Consider the following 20575-nt stretch of genomic DNA (forward strand, 5'->3'; position numbering starts at 1 on the left):
ACCACTGTTTCCGTCGCCACTACCAGGTGCACCACTGCCGCTCTCTAGGGTTTTGAGTTTGGGAAATTTCTTTTTAGGGATCCGTTCGAGTTGTTTTGGTCCGTGAGGGTTGTTGATGGTTGCGCCAGTTGGAGAAGAAGACCTCGCGTGGTGGCCTGTGGTGGTCCGGTAAAGGTGGCACGGTTGTTGGGTGGTGGTCTGGTAAATGTGGCACGACAAAGGTCTCGCGAGAGGCGAAAAAGGAGGACGTAGGTCACAACCAATCAGTCTCGCGAGAGGCGGAAAAGCTGGCGAAACCAATTGGTTAAAAAAATAAAATAAAAAATACTTTAGTGCCTCGGTTCATGTCCCAACCGAGGCATTTCAGTTTGAGATACTGCCTCGGTTCAGAAGGAACCAAGGCGAAAACCGATCCCTTTTTAATATTTTAAATATAAGTTATTTATATCTATTTTTTTTTATTATATTTGTAGTTAGACTAGTCTATTCATTATAAATAATAATAATTATAATAATAATAATAATAATAATGATAATAATAATAATAATAATAATAATAATATTATTATTATTATTATTATTATTATATATATATATATATATATATATATATATTTAGACTTATCAATATACATATTATTATTTTATATATATATATATATATATATATATATATATATATATTTAGACTTAATGACAATATAAATACATTAATAATTTATTTAAAGACAATTAATTTGTTATATTTTTGTTTTGGACTTATTAAAGTCATAAACTTACAAACTTTAACCATTTCAAGTTAGAATAAAAAGTGAATATAAAACAAAATTTATAATATTACGAAGTGTGAGTTTTTTTTATTACTAAATATTTAATTTATTTTGTGACAAACATAATTATTTAAAGTGTTAAATATGTTTTTTCATTTTTAAACTTTAACGTAAAATTGGAATTAATTCTTTTTTTAAACTTTGATATAATTTGATTTTCAAATTTTTAAAATGAGTGGATATAGTCATTCTAATCAAATTACATCAATTATTTTACGGGTTAAGTGGTTGAATTGATATTTAAGACATATTCTAGTTAAAATGTTAGTCCAAAAAGCAAAATAAATATAAATAAAAAAAATTAGAAATGTCAAACATTAAAAAGTTAGCTTTTTGAAATACTTGTCAACAAAATAAAATAGATAATAAAGTAGATTTGCTAGTATTATTTTTCTTATATCAAAATAAATACAATTAAAAAAAATTAAAAATATCAAATGACTAAAAACTAATTTTTGAGACATTTCTTAGGCCTTGTTCACTTGAGTGGATTTGAGGGAGAGTAATTGAGGGGATTTGAGAGGATTTGAAAATAAATTTTTTTGTTGATTATTTGAGTGAATTTGGAGGTAAATGAGATTGGATTTGGAAGTAAATTTTTTTAATCTGTCACGTCAATCAAATCCTACAGTAATAATTCTCACAAACTTTACTTCCAAATTCATTCTCACTTACCTCCAAATTGACTCAAATAAACAACAAAAAAATTTATTTTCAAATCCTCTCAAATCCCCTCAATTCCTCTCCTCAAATCCCCTCAAGTGAACAAGGCCTTAATAAAATAAAATAAATAATAAAAGTATCATACAATAATGACTTGGGTATATGAGAACATAAGAATATACATTTACAGGACAAATTATCTTTAAATCAGGTTCGATGAACAAGATTACTTATATGTTATATGGATCTCTTTAACTTTCTCCTTTTAATTTGAATGTTTCAAAATTTCTTTCTTTTCATTAAACGAGTATACATATACATATATCTATATATTATTTTAAAAAAAATTACTTTGAGTGTTTAGTAATAATCAAAAAGAAATTCTTTAATTTAAAAATAATAGTACGAACGACATTTGCGTGTGATGATTATTGATATTAAAAGAATTATTTTTTGAGTTAATTCAGAAATATATACTACTTTAGACGTTAAATGTTAGAATTGAGTAAAGATAGTGAATCTGAAGCTGACTTAAATAAAAGGGAAGAGGTCTCTTCGAAACAACAAATATTCAACCTATCTTGCCAACTTTTTTACAGCCAAAGGACGCAATAGTCAAATTTCTGCGAAATAATTATTGGTATAACTCAGTTTCCAAACTCCGACCCAAACGGTTCTCTCTTGCTTTTCTAAACCGAAACGTAACGAAAGCTTAATTTTTGAAATTTGAATTTCGAATAACGGAGGGAGCCTCTCATGTTGAAGAAAACAAACCCTGCATTGCTAGCAAATGGGTCCACCAATGTCATTTTTCATCTCTCTGTTTCCACCTTCATAACCGTTCATCAACAGAGCCTCTGTTTTCCATGTCAGCATGGTCAACATCAACCTCCCAAATTTTGAGTTTTTCCCGCCCCAAGCCCAAACCGGACGCCACAACCTTCTACTATAAATAATTCCAAACGCCGTAACATCATCATCAACTCGTAATCACTCAACGCATCTAATCTAATCACAAGTTCTTTGCTTCCCATTCTCGCAATTCAGATTCAGATATGGAAGAACCCGTCATCGAACAGTCCTCCTCTGCTGCTGCTACTGCTTCCTCTGGTACACACTCTCTCAATCTTACACCTTTCTTTCTACTTTTCACCCTACAATAACAATTGAAATGGGTAGTGTTCTGTTTTGGTTTATGATTCAGGGAACACTGCCAGACCCAGGCTTCAGAAGTATGCGCTTCGCTCTGGCAATAAATCCAAGGAAGACAAGTCAGATAATACACCCAATTTCTCCAATCCTTGTGAATCAAAGAGGTAATTGCTTTGCTTTTAGTTTAATTTTCAGACTCACTGAAAAGAGAAACTAATTTATTCATCTGCAGTTTAGAGGAGTTGTACAATATCATCTGGGCATGAATTCTTATTTATGATATTAATGATAGCTACCTAATTTTTTGAGAAAAAGTATGATGATTTACCTACAAGTTACATGGACAGTTTGAATGTTTCTAGAACTGCTGCAACTAACAAGCAGTTTTTAAAGAACTTTGTCTAATCACTAATACTTAATTATGGGTTTCGGTTCTGTTAAAAATTGAGGTCAAGGCAAATAATTTTCACATTTTAAACTAAAATTTATGTTCTTTGTTGCTTAGAAATGTGAGGAATATAAGAAATTATGATTGGAGGAGTCAATTTTTGATATATATGAATGTCTTTAAAAGAGTTACAGTTTTCTCTTCAGGGGCAGAAGTTTGGGTGCTTCAAGTGTTAGTAAAAGTGTGAGTGTTCTAGATTTTTCTGGCAAGGAGAAGTCTGGTAGTGCCAAGCCACCCAGAAGGCTCTCAATTCCTGCCAAAGCACCAGCCACTTCGAGACCGAAGCTGGGTGGCAACATTACCCCAATCTCCGAGACCAGAACTTTGAGGAGTGCTTTAGGTCAAGGCAGAAGCAAAACACCCATTTCTGACATTTCCAAGACAACGAAGTTAAATCTTCTAACTTCGGCTTCATATTGGTTGAACCAGATTAAGCTCTCTGAAACTGCTTCCAAGCACTCAATTTCACTTGCCTTCTTCAAACTAGCTTTGGAGGCAGGATGTGAGGTACACAATACACACAAATACACAATTGTTTATGGATCTGATATGGCATATTTGCTAACTTGTGTGCAAATACAGCAACTTGTATGTTTGCAATATCTGAGCCAATTTTTCTAATGATTTATTTTTCTTTGAATATGAATCACAGCCTCTCGGGCCAATGCAAGAAGAGCTAAAATCTTATGTGAGAAGACATCAACTTGACGATGGCATTGGTGAAACTGTGAAATCATTGTTTGAGAGGTATGGCATCTCAGAAAGCATGGAGCAGTTGCAGTTGTCTGAAACTATTTCACATGTGCCCGAAGAGGGAACTCGGTCTTCTGATGATGATGTCCATAGCTCGTCTTCTACCACTGAGAGTAGAAAACTGAAACCCAGGAGCTTAAATTCTACCAAACTCACACCTTCAACAGAGTCAACAAAGAATCAAAAGAGTAATCTTAGATCCAGTTTGAGAGGGAATTTCAGCACCAGCACCAACAACACAACTCCAAGGACTTCTCTAGACAAAAGGAATAATAGGTTGGTTAAAAAATCTGAGAAGCCAAGCAAGCAAGAATCAAACAAGGAAAAGGGCATGGTAAAGAAGCAGGAAAAGAAATCTGATGTCAAAGAAGGCAAGTTCCCAAATGTGCAAAGCAATATTTGTGTTATGCTATATCTATGATACAATGTAGCAATTCTTTTAGTCTAACACTTACGACAATTCTTTTTCTGCTCACAGCCGCAGCTAGCGCACCAAAGAGCAACAAAGAAAATATGGTATATATGTCTTGCTAAGTAACAATTCTAGTTTTCTTTTAAATTGTCGATGTAGTAAAATATATAGCTTATGGTTTTTTTTTTTCTCCAATCTTGTAGCAAACTCTAAGCACTGAAGAGATCAGCGTGGCAGAAGTCGTGTAAACAATCTGCAGTTTGCATTTCTGAATTTTTGTGATTCTGAGTGGAGCGTGCTTTTGTATAGGCTGCATTTCTCTTCGCTTGGTCACTTGACATATTTTTGTGTTTGTGTCATGTTACTATTATCATACACTTGTTAATCAAACCATACTGCATCGAATGTTGTTGTTTGTGTCTATAAATGTTTCTACACTGTATGTGAATAGTGGAGATTTATTCCACAGAAACAGTATTTTTCTTCTGTATTAATTATTTTAATCTTGCAAATTCTTGTTGAAGTGATTATATTTTCTGATCCATTTTGTGAATTAATGTCAAATGTTAAATGATATATGCTCATTACCCAGGTTTGGTCTTGAACCAGGTTAGGTGACATTTACATGCTATAATAACAGCCAGCGCCGGGAAAATCATTGTAATTTATGCTAAATGTTTGTAACCTGAATAAAGATTCCTAAAACATAATTTCGAAATTTAGAATACTTAACCCTTTTTCAGTTTGAATTTGAATTATTGCACCTTACGAAATTGGGATGCGTTAATTGGACCCTTCTTCCTCCTTATGCGGCACCGTCAATATCTACTGTGAAAATGAAAATGATTTATGAACACCTAAAATATTGATCATTTCCTTATGTATATATATATAGAATAAAAGTTATATATTTATAGAATATATAATGTAATGAAATAAAACAGATAAGAAAAGTAAGTATTAATATATATATATCCTATGTATTATATAACACGGCGTCATACATATTGAAAGTGAGACAACTCATTTCTTTGATGGGTTAGAAGTGACGTTGTTTAATTCCAAAATGAAACTATTATTGTTTTTCTAAAATTATAAATAAAAATGGAAATTAAGAAAAATTAATATAATAAAAGATAGAAAATTATTCTTTAACACCAAATTAGTGTATAATCATTTAATATACACTTAGAAAAAGAAGAAAAATGACAAGTATCATATTTTTGGCCAATTATAGACTAATGGCCTAGGATCAATGTGTTATGATAATTGTTTGGCTAGATTTCAAGATGATCGAATGGAGAGCGTCAGAATAAAGACAAAGGAGATCAAAGACGACGTTGAGAGAGTTGGAGAAAAAGTGTGAAGGAGTGTTTTGATTCTGATCTCCGACCCCACACCTAAAACAAACATTTTTGTAGCGAATCTTGTTTGACTTATTAATATGTTAGATTATGATGTCATTTCATTCCTATCTAACTTTGTATTCTTTATTTGATTTTCTTGTTCATATTTTGAAAGAGATTCAAAGTTAGAAGCAACCATAATCTTTCTTAGATAGAATCGTATCGCTCAATATGACATGTTGTCTTTCTTATCAATTGCAATGTACACCTTTGCTAAATAATGATTCACCTTATGAGCTTTTGCATGGTTCGCTTTGTGATATTTTTTTACTCAAAAGTTGTCTTAGGCGTCATTTTAGTCTTCAAACCTCGTACCAAAGGCTACTTCATTCTTAATCTCACCAATCACAGAATTAAAATTTCTTGTGATGTTATTTTTTATGAAAATCACTTTCCATATCAATGCATAAGCACTAATCCTAGTGCTTTTAAAAATAACTATTTTTCTCTCCTTATACCTAATAACTATGCTAATGACTATATTTTTCTTGATATTTCTACTCTTATGCTCAATATTGATGAACAAACTGATGCTAACATACCTAATAATTCTATCACTAATGTTACCTCTGACTATGTTTCACATGATTTAGTTTTTCCCGATTCTAAGTCTAATATCTTTGATCATGTCACTAACATACAACATGCTTCTTATCTTCTTGATTTTAAACTAATAATGTTGTGAGATATCCTATTGAGAATTATTTAGATTACAATCGTCTTTCTTCCTATTTTAAACATATTATCATGACCATTTTTTCTTCTAATGAACCCAAAAGTTGCACACATGCTTCAAAAGATCCCCAATGGGTTTAAGCCATTCAGGATGAATTAACATCCTTATAAGCTAATCAAACTAGGGTCATCACTAACTTACATCCTGGAAAAATCGTCATCGGTTGTCATTGGGTATACAAGATTAAACACAAATTTGATGAATTTGTTGATCGCTTCAAGACAAGACTAGTTGCAAAGGACTACATTCAACTCGAGGGTCTTGACTTCTTAGACATATTTGCTCATATTGCCAAGCTCACAACCTTCTGGTTATTGCTTGTTATTGCCATATCTCATAATTGGATTATCAAACAACTCAATGTCAATAATGCATTCCTCCATGGTGATTTCCATGAGAAAGTTTACATGAAGCTCCCAACCATATTTCATTGTACAGAACCAAATAAATTGTGCAAATTACAACGTTCACTATATGGTCTAAAACAGGTTGGGCGAAAATGGTACGCTAAGCTTTCTCAGTTCCTTATCTCTAATAACTACACATGGTCTTTTGCAAATCATTTAAAGCACACAAACATCATCCCCAATACATGAGGAATCATACCTAACGAATCATACATGCATTCAAGTCTCACATACCCTTGTAAACAAATCCAAATACATACATTACATCATTTGGATCATCCAAAACCCATAATTATGCATATTATACCCCAACAAACACAATATACTACATATGATTATCATACCATCTTTATAACATATATTTGCATGGTAAAACCCCCAAACATCATAACTTTATTTTCCCTTAGCATCAATACTTATTTTTATGGGATAACCTAACAAAGCCATGCATACTTTCATAGGGAAAACACAACACAAATATTACATAAACCCTATCCTCATGCATACACAAACCCTTACCCAACAATAACCATAGATAATCATAATCAAAATCATGTACACATGCATCAAAACAAGGATTGTCAATCAAAATAATCAAGAACATATAACATACGACAATAAGCAAACAAAGATAAACTTCCTTATACATTCGCCAATACCAGGGCTTTATCAACACTCCAAAAACACCACAAATCTTCCCTTGCACTAATGTTTTCTACAACTTCTTTGCCTCCCTTCCCAGAAAACATCTTTCTTTCATTTTCTCTTTATTTCTCTCTTTGATGCAGGGTTTCTAGGGTTTCTAAAAAAATGAACCCATCTCCCTGTATCTTAGTTTTTATAAATTACCTCCACCCTATCTCTAATATTCCCAACATAATAATATATTTTTAAATCTAAATCTATCTAAATCTCTATCTTTTTATGTATTCCACATTCATTCCTCTATCTCTTTATTTTGTTTAATTTATTTTGCATGCTTTTACTTCCTACATCCCCTTATTTAATTTCTACACCAATTATTAAAGGTGAAAGACCATTTTGCTCTTGAGCAAAAATACAAATAACCTAAAGGTTTCCTTTAACTCTCTTTCTACTTAGAATTGAACCCACAACCATTCAATCCTATACCACCCTTCTATCAACAAGTCAACTCATCACATTGGTACTATCAAACACACACATATCACAATCCAACAAACATACCAAAACATGTTTTAAACTTTATTAAAATAACTACAAAGAAATAACATAATTATGTTTTGACAAAGATATACACATACAACACCTTATTAGACATATCAACTCTTAAAAGAAAACATACTCAAGTCAATATAAAACTTTATTCCTAAAACCCTTATTTTCCACAAGTCTTACGTTGTGAGGCTCACTTGTCTTCACGAATCAACATCTGGTAAGTTTAGCGGGGATGTAGTTGAGACTGAGGAGGTGGTTCTCCATTCTCCAGACCGATCAGCTTCTACTGACTTTTGTAGGTAGATATCATATTTCATGTGTTGCTTGTCATGTCGTTGTTCTATTGGATTTGCGTGGTTACCACTACGTTGGACTTCATCTTGTGGGAAAGTTGCGTGTGGTGACCATAAGAAGGTGAGGCCAGGAAAACATTTTACCGGAATGTTCTTACCCGAACCTTGAGCATAGGCTTATGGGCAGGTGGCGAGATCCTAATGGTGGGTTGATTGCTCTTTTTGTATGGGAAGGATCATTGTTGAGAGAGAGGAATTTCACCTACAAAAGACTCTCCCTCGTTCAAGTCAATAAGATAATTAAGATAATTAAGATATTTTAAAATAAGGTGAGAATAAATGGTTATGAAGTGAGTATTTCATGGGGGATGCTAGTTGTATTTCTAGGATTGACATGGATTGTGAGCCTATGTTCCTATTGTAATAGTACTTACCTAACGAGTATAATAATAATATAATAAATAGTAACATAATGATAAATAATAATCAACATACTAAATTGTCAATATGTAATTATATTATGTGAATATGATCCAAATATGTAACTTTGAACTACTCCATAAAAAAAGACTTAAACTATTTTATTAGATTTCACTTTTTATCATGTTTATTGTGTCAAGTAAAAATATATTTATTTATTATAAACATGAAAAATAATATGATATCATATTTCTATTATATATTAAAGTAAATAAATATCAAATAAATCTAAACAAATGTACGATGGATAAAGACTTTTTTTTAAAACAACAAAACATAAAACAAGAGAACGAAAGAGAGTGACAAAAACCTTAAAATGAATATAAAAGTTATTATAATTTAAAAATATTTTTTGTGTTGTATTATTTGAAATATTACAAATATGAAATATTGTATTATAATTTTAATTTTTGTCACCGATAAATTAAATTTTAATAGGGGTAATGTTTAATATTATAAGTAGCTACCTCTCAATTTATTTAATTAGATAGAGAATAAGTTAAAATGATACTATGCAATTACCTTCTCATGCTACAATGCCACTTTCCTTGATATTTTTAAGATGTTAGGTCAAAATATAACGAATTGTTCCATTTTATCACTCTTATTCAAAAAAATCATGTTCTTGAAAGAAAAGTCATTAAAGTTAAATTTTAAAAATCCATGAATAATGTTATGAAGACAAATTTTGCAAATTTCGTTTTTGTTTTTTAAGAAAACTTATTTTAAATGAAAGAATAGATGAAAAGAAATGGAGATGCAGGGGATCGAACCCTGTACCTCCCGCATGCAAAGCGGGCGCTCTACCATTTGAGCTACATCCCCAGTTGATCTAATACTATGTAATAATTTGTTTAATTACAAGCTACAACAAATAAAGATAATATCATATGCATGAATGAAACATATAGAAACGTCTTTGATAAAATCAACTTTATAGTGACGTGATATATTTCAATGTTTTTACTCTAAAATTAAGTTAATATGTAAAGTATAGCGTTAAAATTTCTCTTTTTCAAAATTAGTTTCTCTAAATGGAAGAGACATTTAAGTATTTATCTTTTCGAGTGTGAAAAAACCAAACCATTTCCCAATGTTAATAAATAGAAAAATGTGATAAAAAAAACTATGATATTTATATTTTTGTTATTTTTTTTGTCTCTTGATTTACTTATATGCTCATATTTCATTTTTTTTATATGTTCTTTTTATTTATGAAAAAATATAATCACCAATTTATTATTTCTATTGTTATTTTTCGTATGTTTTGTTTCATTACGAAGAAAAAAGTGTCTCTATTTTGTCCAATTTGATATTAAAACATTAGTTTTATACGTTTTTCTTTATCTCATTAGTGAAACATCTCAAAAATACAGCAATAAACTATATAATAGAATAATCACATTAATAATAATCCAGATCAGTCTTATACTAGAGTCGAGCGTACGCTCATGGCCGAACGGCCTTACAGAAGGAGTTACAAAATTTAAGCCGTACAAGATAAGCAAACATGACCGAACGGTTTACAAAAGAGAATACCGAACGGTCATTCTTAACAAAAAGGGAAGGTGATCGAACGACCACCTTACTATAACTAGGCAATGGACCGAAGGTCCTACTGTTCGATCTTTGCTTCAACTTCTTCCAAATTTTCTTCTTCCAAATTTTCTTCTTCCAGCGCCTCTTCCAGCAGCTCGTCTCCTTCTGCTCACATCCACACGGATGATCATTGCAATGACAAGGACGGACGTACAAAACCAGACACGACAGGAAACACAGGGTAAGCTTATGTAATTTAATTCATGCATAAACATACATTTCAAATAATCCAGATCCAAATAAATTTGAATCTACGTATCATACAAAGCCTATCACTAGACTGACTGTCCGGACTGTATGAAATCTGTGTAGCTACAGGCGTTCGTGCACCCGGGTGATGTAGTAACTGGAATACTCTCATCAGCTGCCACCCGAGGTTAGTCCTATTTGTCCAAAGTACCCCTAAGGACTAGAACCTCCTGTCGTTCCCACACATGACCTACCCTCCTCTACGTGAGGACAAGTATTCACGGAACATCAGGATGAACCGCCAACATTAGCGTTCCCACAGTCATACTTTACAAATTCAATATTCAAACATGAGTCATTCCTCCCCGGAACACTCGTTCATAATTCCAACATATTTCATTCATATCATATTCTCCTCATCTTCCATTATCAATCATCTTAGTTTCATCTTTCATTATCAATCATTTCGATTTCCTCTTTGTTCAAAGATTTATAAAGGCACCAGATACCGAACGTTCAATCCTCACTCAGAACGAGGACGAACACTTGGAACGAGACAGAGAGGTCTCCAGTTCCAGAATAGAATAAGACCGAGAGGGTTACTATCGGATTACGAAAGAAACCGAGGTCAACTGCATATCGCAAGAATGACTAGAACGGACGTTACTTACAAAGTGAGTCAATTAGATGAACTGACCCTTGAGAGTTCTAACCGAACGCAGAAAGAACTAGGCCAAATACTAAAGCTATAAGCCAGAACCAAATGGACGTATACACTTCAAGACTTTCAGAGAAGAATACTTAGAAGGATTCACCTGAAGAAACCGAACGCTTAAGAATATTTAGCTTATTTGAATTTACATCAAGAAATCCGAATGCCAGTCAATGACCGAGCATGGTAGAGAAGAAAATTCTATTGAAGTTAGACGAACGCTATTTTTTTTTTCATCAAGATAGATTATATAAGAAACGAGCACGAGCGCTTGGTGTAAGACCGAGCACTACTCAGTACGAGCGCTTGGTGTAAGACCGAGCACTAATAAACTTATAATAAAAGGCTTGATAAATATAATAAGATACTATCGAAGTAGTGTTTACGAACAACGAAAAATATACCATTACATATATATATATATATATATATATATATATATATATATATATATATATATATATATATATATATATATATATATATATATATATATATGTATAAAATTTTAGTTTATCACAGGATACCCAGATACAACTGTGCTTGGCCGAACGCTCAAGCATAGTATTACCAGACGAGGACGCTCGTCCTCAACTAGGATTCTCTCCAAATAAAAGAATCCCATTTCAACTATGTTTACCAGAAGAACCGAACAGTCGAAGACCGTTCAGTAACGAACGTACACTTTCATATGAGAAATTTCATATTCAGAATTCATTTATATCTGTCTCAGTTCTAAACATATAGTTTCATGACTTTATACATTCATATTATAATCGACTTTCATACTTCATACAATCCATATAATATAAGTTTCATATATTTCATACATTATAACATAACTCAGCCATATTTCATTTCCACTCATTAAATAAACGAACGTTTATTCAATCCAATCATATCAACCATCATGCATCAAAATCATTCAGTCAACTAAACGAACGTTCATACAGTACAACAACATACAAATTAAATTAAATAAGCTTCCCTTACCTCTGAGCGTGACCGAACTTTCCCAGACGCAGAAATACAATTTCACCACTACTGGTTCTTCTACCGTCACCGCTCAACAATTCAAACTACACCAAGTGACAACCCGACACTATCAGAACCACTCATTTTAAGAATGGTGATCAACACACGAACCCAGAACTAGGTTTGCATGTTTAGGAAAACGAACGACAGAGCGAAGAGAAAGACTTACCAGCCTAGCTTCACAAACCGAACAGTTTATCTGGAAGCTCTTGATGCCGGAAGTGCTTCTACGGTGCTGGAATAGATCAGAGGAGAGAAAGTGAGTGTTTTCTCAGAGAGAAGATGAAGAGGATGCAGAGAGAAGGAGGAGAGAATGAGATTCTTCAGAAATCTGAAAAGAGGGTGCATGCAGAGGGTGGGGTAGATTTTCTGAAAATCCAAGTTTTGCTTCACACGTCAAAACGAACGTCCCCTCTTCAGTCGACACCTGCTTTCCACTAACTGATTTTCGGATCCTCTTCGCTTGACACCTGGCGTCCGTCATCTGAGTGTCGAGCCCCCCTCTTGACACGTGAACTCCACTAAACAATACGTGCGTGGATTTTACTGGTTCTGACAATTAGTCTGTTATATAGTAGTTTTTCATTAACATAAAAAATAGTTAATTATTATGTATTTCTTATTAACTTAATTTTAATTTTAGTTTCATGATTATAAATTTTTGTTTAATAATTATATCCCAATATTTAATTATATTTTCGGATTTTATTTTTTAATTTTGAAGGGAAACTAAATGTGAAGATCAAAACAACATAAATTCAATATAAATTCAATTTATCCACTTATTTTAAAGCATGATAATTGTGATCTAATTATTTATTTTTGTTTTATAAATGACAATAACTAAATATATAAATTTTGAAGATTATTTCAAAATTATTGGTCAAGGTTCGCTTGTTTATTTGATTTGTGTATTAGTTTAACCAACTTTCAAATTCCTCATAAATTTAGGAACTTTAATTACATTTTTATTAAAATATATTTTTTATTAAATATTTAAAATTTTTATATGTTTAATTAGTATATAAATTATTTAACGAAAAATATTAGGAAATCACTTTATACTAACAAAAATAATAATAATAGGGACTTAATTAAAAATACTTTTAATTTATAAGTATATTGAATCTAAATTAAACCTTATATAATCATTTGACTTTGTACACTCTTCTTTGATAATAGGGTGACCAAGTGAGTTATGACTACCCTATTAATACGTCCGATAGAAGACTATCTCCTAATCCAATATAATTTATGAAGTTTTAAATTCAAAGGACATGAAGATCATAAGCTTGGACCATAATTATAGAATAGATTTATGCAATTAAAAGTATTTTTAATTTTCTACTAATTTTAACAATTTGTAGTTATTGTTGACCGAGGGAATTCGTAAAACGAGTTCGAATCTTTTTTCAATTTTCAAGTTATTCTAGGCTTGATGTTTTTTGGGTTTTCTTTTAAGGTTTCTTAGATTGCTTAAATATTTGTGCTCATATATAGTGACACCAAATACATTTGTAGCACCTTAGATGATCATTATATGAAAAATGATTTTTCATTGAGAGATGATTCTCTTGGTTCTTGGATTAGAACTCTGAGTCTTATCAAAGATTGAATTCTTTGTGGCATATCTTCCTTGACCTATCAAACTATTAAATTTTGGCATCTCCAACTCTGTTCTTATCAAAGATGAAAATCTTTGTGACAAATCTTCATTGACTTATCAATATGCTAGATCGTGTATTCTTTATCCATGCCACTAAAGTGTATCATCTTATGTATAAATTGTATCAATGCTAACCAATCAAAATTTTATGTCAGGTTAGAATCTCTAATCTGCCAAATTAATGGATAAGAGATAAGGTGAGTCGAGTTGACTTTTCAATCTATCTTTTTTAAATTAAAAATTAAATTTCAAAACTAATTGATTTTTTATATTTTATTATTTCCTAGTTAAACAACACATTTTAAGAATTGTTGGATGAAGCAAACGATGTTGTTATTGCACAACATGCACTGACCATATTTTAACATTAACTGGAAGTGTACTTATGTCTGCTACTACATTAGTCAGCAAGGTACATTTGATGTACCTATTACTATTATCTAACTTAAACTTTGTGTCCAATTTTAGTTGGGTTTGCAGTATTACCATCTCTATGCACTGGATCACAATATTGATGTGAGCCAAGATAATATCGAAGGATGCATGGTGTTATTCCAGTGTTGTGTTTGAAAAATAATTACATTCATTTCTTCCCAACACTAGTGCAGAAAGGAGTTTTAACGTCCGATATTTTGGCCTTTTGACGTCCGTCGTACGCCCGACGTTTATGTGGGTGACGTCGCTCAGACGTCCGTTGTGTCAGCACGGACGTCTACATGAACGTCCGTTGTGTCATGACGGACGTCTACATGAACGTCCGTTGTGTCAGGACGGACGTCTACATGAACGTCCGTTGTGTCAGGATGGACGTCTACATGAACGTCCGTTTTGTCTGGACGGACGCCTATGTAAACGTCCGTTGTGTCTGGACGGACGCCTATATAAACGTCCGTTGTGTCAGGACGGACGTCTATATATACGTCCACCTCCTCCCCCCTGACGTCTACATTGCTGAAATGTTTTAGGTAGGAGCTGGGGGGTGGACGTCCGTGTGTGCACTGACAGACGTCTATAGACGTCCGACTGTGCACTAACGGACGTCTACTGGGCGTTTTTTTTTTTAAATTAGTTTATTTTTTCAATAAAACCACACCTGAAAAGCAGAAAAATGTCCCAGAACAATTTTGCAATAATATAAAAATGCGTTTTATATAAACAAAGTTCTACTTAATGTGGAGTTCAATCCACTACCAAACTATCAACATAAAACTTAAACTAAAACTAAACAATGTTCAACAACAAATATAACTATTCCTAACTCCATCTTTGCAGAAGATAAGCGGTCCACTCCTGCCTTATCTGTTTAATTGTGTCTTCTGTAATAGGCGATGTAGTCTTGAAGCGCTGCAAAATTCAACAAAGATTCACTATTGTTTCATATATAGTTGAAGATGAATATGATTTGTAATGTATTTAAGGTATACATCATTACCTCATTCTAGTCATCTGTAATGACTGCTCGAATGATGGTCTTAATCCAACACATCACATAGAAGCCACATTCCCATGAATCTAGCTGGTGGTTACACTAAAATAACAAACTAAATAGTTAAGAATTTAGATCATTCAATAACATAAATGAAAAGGAAACTATAAATGACTTACAACCTTTGGATACAAAATTTGAACCAGTTGACCACGAGATTTACCAATAACTCTGTACAGATTGAAAACACAAAGTATAATTAATATGACTATTTTATCATAAAAGTTGAAGGTGAACATCAAATTCAAAGTCATTTTTGGAGAAACACTTACCCTTGAAGCATGGTTCTCAACTCAGTTTTCATCCTCCTGTGCAACGAACAAAAAAATATAATTTTACATTGTTTGGGAATGATTACCATCAGCTGCCAGTGCGACCTATCACGAAGGACAAATAGTTATTCAACTAATTAACGAAACTATAATAATAAACTGACCACATATAACAACACCTACCCGTCAATGTATGGCACAAGGTATACGTCTCTTTTTGACTCATCCATCCATGTTTGCAAATAATCTTGTCTGTTTTGAAGTGTGTTACCAGACGGTTGAATGGTCTGAGGTTCAACAAATCCGTACATGGAAGACCGACCTTGGTCTACAACGATTGTGTCCATGTACCTAAAACAACAAAGTTAAGTTGTTAGAAACTATATAACAATGTAAATAAAAGTAATATGAAAGACCAAATTGACTAACTTACATGCACCACAACTGAATGATGGAAATATTCAACATCCTGTCTCCCCCAATCACCTCCAATGCATCAGAAAATGTGATATAAACTGGCACATGTGGGGGAAGACCAAATACCCTCAAATCCCAGTAGAGTAGTCAACGATGACCACAATCATAAAATTGATAAGATTTCGGCAGCATTTCGCATTGGTCTCCGAAATACACGAAATGAGAGTAGTCAACGATGACCACAATCAAATATGCATCCGGAGAACAACACAAGTACTGAACCGAAATTTTATCAATCTTATCCTTAAACTCCAATTGACATGGAATTGCAAATTATGGAAATTAATTTTCTCAAACTGTCCAATCGGACAATTCAAAATTTAACACAAACGATTAAAAGGTTAATCGTTTGTCTTAAATTTCAAACGGGAACTAAGTGTCACTCAATGATTTGATACTTATATAATAACACAACTAATACAGATATATTCACAAAGCCAATTACACAGTCACATTTTACAGTAAAAAACGTGCATTCACAAAACTCAATTACATGCATACAAAAAATTTTCAACCAACAAGCTAACCTGAAAAGTAGATTCGAAATGAAAAGGAGGAAAACGGAGGAGTGAACGGCCTAAAACGCAGTCCAAAAACAGTCAAAGAAGCCGTCCAAGAACACGCAAGAGTCTGCAAAAAAACGGACCGAAAACGATTTTTAATCGATTCAAATCAAAGGTATTTCATCACAGAGCAATGTAATCGGATTGAAAATGAATTTAAACGGTCCAAAAACGAGAAAACGCACCTGGAAATCAATGGCGCAGCAGCGTTTTGCGGAGGAAGACGATGAACAGTGTTTTCGCGTTTCCAAACGTTAACTGGTCACGGGTTCGCGGGAGCACGATATTATACTCTTAGACGTCCGGCGAGCTGGTGGACGGACGTCTATAATATTATAGACGTCCGGTTCGTCACTAATGTGACGTCTTTGAGGATTTAAAAATGATATTCGCGGGTGGGTTTAAACGTCAGTCCTTGGTTGCGCCGACGTCTATAATATGATAAACGTCCGTTTTGGGGGGGCTGACGTCTATTATACTGAACAACTGAATGTTTCAACTCCCCATGGCAGCCCATACACGTCGGTCCTAAGAGGGCCCGGACGTCTATAATATTATAAACGTCCGGCCCCCCAGATTGGACGTTTAAGGACCTGAAGAGAATTAAATATCCAACCACCCTGTCAGTACATTAAACGTCCGGTATGCGGGCACGGACGTCTATAATATTATAGACGTCCGAGCCCTCCCAAAACAGACGTTTAAGGACCTGAAGAGAATTAAATATCCAACCACCCTGTCAGTACATTACACGTCGGGTATGAGGGAACGGACGTTTAAGGTCCCTACTTGGGAAATTGAAACGTTTAGTGTCAGCCTCGTAGACGTCCGTCCCCCTGACACGGACGTTTAAGGGCTGCCATGGGTACTTGAAAACGTTCAGCTTATAAACGTTCAGTTGTCAGCCTTTTAACGTCCGTCTCCTAGGACAAACGTTCACTGAGGTATAAACGTCGTCTCGGCCAGGGACGGACGTTCAAAGGCTGCAAATGGTTTTCACTGTTCAGCCTATTAAACGTCCGTCACTTAGGACGGACGTTCACTCAAGTATAAACGTCCGTCTCGGCCAAGGACGGACGTTCAAAGGTAACAAATGGTTTTCACTGTTCACCTTATAAACGTTCAGTTGTCTGCGTATTAAACGTCCGTCACATGGGACGGACGTTCAATCAAGTATAAACGTTCGTCGCGGCCAAGGACGGACGTTCAAAGAGCTGATAGGTGTTTACTAGTTCAGCCTATTAAACGTCCGTCACCCAGGACGGACGTTCATAACATTATAAACGTCCGTCTCGACAAGGGACGGACGTTCAAAGGGCTGACACGTGTTCACTTGTTCAGCCTATTAAACGTCCGTTACCAAGGACGGACGTTCAGAACATTATAAACGTCCGTCGCGGGCAAGGACGGACGTTCAAAGAGCTGATAGGTGTTTACTAGTTCAGCCTATTAAACGTCCGTCACCCAGGACGGACGTTCATAACATTATAAACGTCCGTCTCGACAAGGGACGGACGTTCAAAGGGCTGACACGTGTTCACTTGTTCAGCCTATTAAACGTCCGTTACCAAGGACGGACGTTCAGAACATTATAAACGTCCGTCGCGGGCAAGGACGGACGTTCAAAGAGCTGATAGGTGTTTACTAGTTCAGCCTATTAAACGTCCGTCACCCAGGACGGACGTTCATAACATTATAAACGTCCGTCTCGACAAGGGACGGACGTTCAAAGGGCTGACACGTGTTCACTTGTTCAGCCTATTAAACGTCTGTTACCAAGGACGGACGTTCAGAACATTATAAACGTTCGTCGCGGGCAAGGACGGACGTTCAAAGAGCTGATAGGTGTTTACTAGTTCAGCCTATTAAACGTCCGTCACCCAGGACGGACGTTCAAAACATTATAAACGTCCGTCTCGACAAGGGAGGGACGTTCAAAGGGCTGACACGTGTTCACTTGTTCAGCCTATTAAACGTCCGTTACCAAGGACGGACGTTCAGAACATTATAAACGTCCGTCTCGACCAAGGACGAACGTTCAAAGAGCTGATAGGTGTTTACTAGTTCAGCCTATTAAACGTCCGTCACCCAGGACGGACGTTCATAACATTATAAACGTCCGTCTCGACCAAGGACGGACGTTCAAAGGGCTGACACGTGTTCACTTGTTCAGCCTATAAACGTCCGTCACCAAGGACGGACGTTCATAACATTATAAACGTCTGTCTCGACCAAGGACGGACGTTCAAAGGCTGACAGGGGTTCAATTGTTCACCCTATTAAACGTCCGTTTGCCAAAGCTGGACGTCTATAATCTTATAGACGTCCGGCTTGACCCAGGACGGACGTCTACAGTTCCACTTGTTTACTAATATGCCACCGGTCAATTATATACGTTGGGGCTTTTGTGGACGGACGTCTATTGGGAGACGTTAAAACGCATTTCTGCACTAGTGCAAATTCAACTATTAAGAAACAAAGATATGTGCAAGGCTTAATGTAATCTTCATAAAAATTAGCAGAACTTCTCAAAAAAAAATTTTGGACGGAACTTGAGTAAACCAGTATAAAATATGTATTTGAGTATCTTTCTCTTTAAAACCCTTTTCATATACACTATTTAAGAAACCTGCTACTGGACATCTTGCTTAGAGTATATGTAATTTCGAATTCATTAGACATTGATTTGCAAAGAACTTTAAAAACACTATTAACTCCTCTTATAAGCCAATTTACAATCTTTTCAGTAAAATTGATATCTAAAATAGTTATATTATTAAATAAAAATATATAATTACTTTGTAAATTAAAGCCTAAATCGACATTAATTATCAAGGTTTTAGTTATTTATTTTTATTGATTCTAAATTTAATCTCTATTTTTAAATCAAGACTAATTTGGAATTAATAATAATGTTAAACATCAATTTACACTCTAATTCAAAAGTCAATTATATTTTTTTATTAATATTATAAATTCTTTTAGACATCAATAATTTTTAGTTTATAATACTGAATTATTTTTTAATCTTTGGTTGCTCTTTCACAAATTTCTTATAATATATAATGTACTATTATTGTTGTTTGTTAGAAAAATTATTTTTTTCGATCAATAATCAATATAATACTTAATTAGTTTCTAATCTTTGTTGGTCTTTCACAAATTTCTTATAATATATAATGTACTATTGTTGTTTGTCAGAAAAACAATTATTTTTTATCTATTTTTTCCTAAGATTCTTAAAGAGAAAAAATATTATTATATTTATTTATTATAAAAGTCAAATATAATATTATATTAAATTTTTATTATATATTTAAGTAAATATCAAGTAAGTCTAAAATATATATGGAGACATAATAATTTATTCTTTTATATTATATATAAAATTTAAAAAATTCATGAACAATGTTACTAAGATAAATTTTGCAAAAAGATAAATATAGCATACAAACTTATTAAAATGAGAGAGAAATGAAAATAAAAAATGGAGATGCAGGGGATCGAACCCTGTACCTCCCGCATGCAAAGCGGGCGCTCTACCATTTGAGCTACATCCCCAACTGTTGAAATACTATGAAAGTTGTAATATATTAAACCTTCATAAAGAAACATAATACGAGTAAGACATGAAAACCTTTTCTGTCGAACATATTTTTCTAAAAATAGTGACGTGATATATTTGAATGTTTTTATTCTAAAATCAAGTTAATATTAACGTAAAGTATAACATTAAAATTTCCCTTTTTCAAAAATTAGTTTATCATTTCAGTAAACTTAGGTATTTTAATTTATATAA

General features: G+C 33.6%; 1 protein-coding gene and 2 non-coding genes across 4 annotated transcripts; 1 reads left to right on the top strand and 2 right to left on the bottom strand.

Annotated features, from left to right (window-relative positions):
• The first annotated feature begins 2307 nt into the window (after positions 1 to 2307).
• LOC124837323 (uncharacterized) lies at positions 2308 to 4800 on the top strand. 2 transcript variants are annotated; one of them, XM_047312649.2, is made up of 6 exons: positions 2308 to 2603; positions 2698 to 2809; positions 3228 to 3600; positions 3746 to 4217; positions 4325 to 4362; positions 4462 to 4800. In XM_047312649.2, the coding sequence occupies exons 1-6, from the start codon at positions 2549 to 2551 to the stop codon at positions 4504 to 4506; spliced, it is 1095 nt and encodes a 364-aa protein (XP_047168605.1). In that variant the 5' UTR covers positions 2308 to 2548; the 3' UTR covers positions 4507 to 4800. The 2 variants fall into 2 exon arrangements, with proteins under 2 accessions (XP_047168605.1, XP_047168606.1); XM_047312650.2 differs by having other exon boundaries at positions 2315 to 2603; positions 3240 to 3600.
• Positions 4801 to 9529: 4729 nt separating this feature from the next.
• TRNAA-UGC (transfer RNA alanine (anticodon UGC)) lies at positions 9530 to 9602 on the bottom strand. Its single transcript has one exon. It is a non-coding gene; the product is annotated as a tRNA-Ala (tRNA).
• A 10662-nt stretch (positions 9603 to 20264) lies between these two features.
• TRNAA-UGC (transfer RNA alanine (anticodon UGC)) lies at positions 20265 to 20337 on the bottom strand. The gene has a single exon. It is a non-coding gene; the product is annotated as a tRNA-Ala (tRNA).
• Between the last annotated feature and the right edge of the window lie 238 nt (positions 20338 to 20575).

Source organism: Vigna umbellata, chromosome 2 (assembly GCF_029865625.1).
Source record: "Vigna umbellata cultivar VRB3 chromosome 2, Vumbellata_1.0, whole genome shotgun sequence".
Taxonomy (NCBI): Eukaryota; Viridiplantae; Streptophyta; class Magnoliopsida; order Fabales; family Fabaceae; genus Vigna; species Vigna umbellata.

Excerpts from the sequence above, each read along its gene's own strand:
- LOC124837323 (XM_047312649.2), top strand. The coding sequence starts at position 2,549 with ATGGAAGAACCCGTCATCGAACAGTCCTCCTCTGCTGCTGCTACTGCT. Across the intron at positions 2,604-2,697 it reads TGCTGCTACTGCTTCCTCTG|GGAACACTGCCAGACCCAGG; the intron begins GTACACACTCTC and ends TTTATGATTCAG. Across the intron at positions 3,601-3,745 it reads CTTTGGAGGCAGGATGTGAG|CCTCTCGGGCCAATGCAAGA; the intron begins GTACACAATACA and ends TATGAATCACAG.